General features: G+C 53.0%; 1 protein-coding gene across 1 annotated transcript in view; it reads right to left on the bottom strand.

Annotated features, from left to right (window-relative positions):
- The window catches only part of LOC119581872 (carcinine transporter-like), a 41499-nt gene extending 40202 nt beyond the window's left edge, over nucleotides 1–1297 (bottom strand). The window contains exon 1 of the mRNA XM_037930028.1: nucleotides 379–1297. Coding sequence (XP_037785956.1) covers nucleotides 379–543 — 165 coding nt within the window. The 5' untranslated portion in view covers nucleotides 544–1297. The remainder of the gene's footprint in view (nucleotides 1–378) is intronic.
- Nucleotides 1298–1363: the final 66 nt, after the last annotated feature.

Below are 1363 nucleotides of genomic sequence, written 5' to 3' on the forward strand. Positions count from 1 at the left end.
CAACTTCTTGGTTCTCATTATCTTCCAGTTCACCCTAGATCGCCGAGGCGTAAACCATCTCCATGAGCGACCTGCCTTCTGCCCTCCTTGGCCTCCCGCGGCCTCTGGCCTCACCTCAGACTGGCCTCCCGCGCCCTCAGGCCTCACCTCAGACTGGCCTCCCGCGCCCTCAGCCCTCACCTCAGACTGGCCTCCCGCGCCCTCAGCCCTCACCTCAGACTGGCCTCCCGCGCCCTCAGCCCTCACCTCAGACTGGCCTCCTGCGCCCTCAGCCCTCACCTCACACTGGCCTCCTGCGCCCTCAGCCCTCACCTCAGACTGGCCTCCCGCGCCCTCAGCCCTCACCTCAGACTGGCCTCCCGCGCCCCCAACCCTCACCTCAGACTGGCCTCCCGTCTTGAGCTTCTTGAAGGCTTCCCGTCGGGCTCGGGTGTCGGGCGAGACAGCCATTGTGCGCCCGTTGGTCACGGGTTCCTCCGGGTCCTCCTCCATGATGTCGCTCTGGTCACTCCTCTTCAGGTCGAGTTTCAGTTCCGTCGGCATCTTGGGAACTATATTTACACCGAGAGTCTTAAGATAATATGGATTGTGTGTCTATTAGGGGTGGCTAGTAGACAGATCTACGAGCTCGGGTGGTTCTTATGTTTGTCTCTCTGTGGTCACCGGGTGAGGGTTACTTTGTAGAGAACATCCGTGCCATACGGGGACATCGATGGGGTTCCTAGTGACGTAGAAATTGTGCAAAAAAGGTCCCGGGACAAAACACATGTACGTTCCTCTTTCTATCTTTGGTAGTTCTGGGCCCTTGAGTCTTCAGGTTTGAGTATACTTTTTCGAGTCTGATCAATCCGGACGCTAAATTCTGGTCACCTCACTGGACACAAGCACTGTTCGGGAAAGCACAGGCAAAGATCCATCCTCAGGAAACGTTTCGGTGAGGGAGAGATAGCCATTCTCAATGTGCATACGAAAGCTTCATTTTCCACTCAGTCTAGACCCGATACGAGGTTACTAATGGCGCTTTCATCTGTCGATTTTCATTTCTTGTTAACGCTTAAGAACTGATCCACGAGTTCTTTTTATATAGTAGCTTAGTAATAGAAGTGTTCTTTTGTGTTAAAGACTGGATATAATGGTAATATCAGTCCGTAGTAATATTCAAACTAATGATTATGCAACACACGTTTCTATAGAGGTATCTATCAAAGACTAGGTCGGTTGAGTTAAGAGGGATGACCCGATGACCTGACCCCAGCGTTCACGAAGTCACGGTTTGACGCCACTGCCAGCTAGTCAGACACTGTGGTGCAAGAGGAAGGCACCGTGACATCAGCAGTGTCAGATTAGTATAGAGGAGTTGGCA

This window comes from Penaeus monodon, chromosome 15, assembly GCF_015228065.2.
Source record: "Penaeus monodon isolate SGIC_2016 chromosome 15, NSTDA_Pmon_1, whole genome shotgun sequence".
Taxonomy (NCBI): Eukaryota; Metazoa; Arthropoda; class Malacostraca; order Decapoda; family Penaeidae; genus Penaeus; species Penaeus monodon.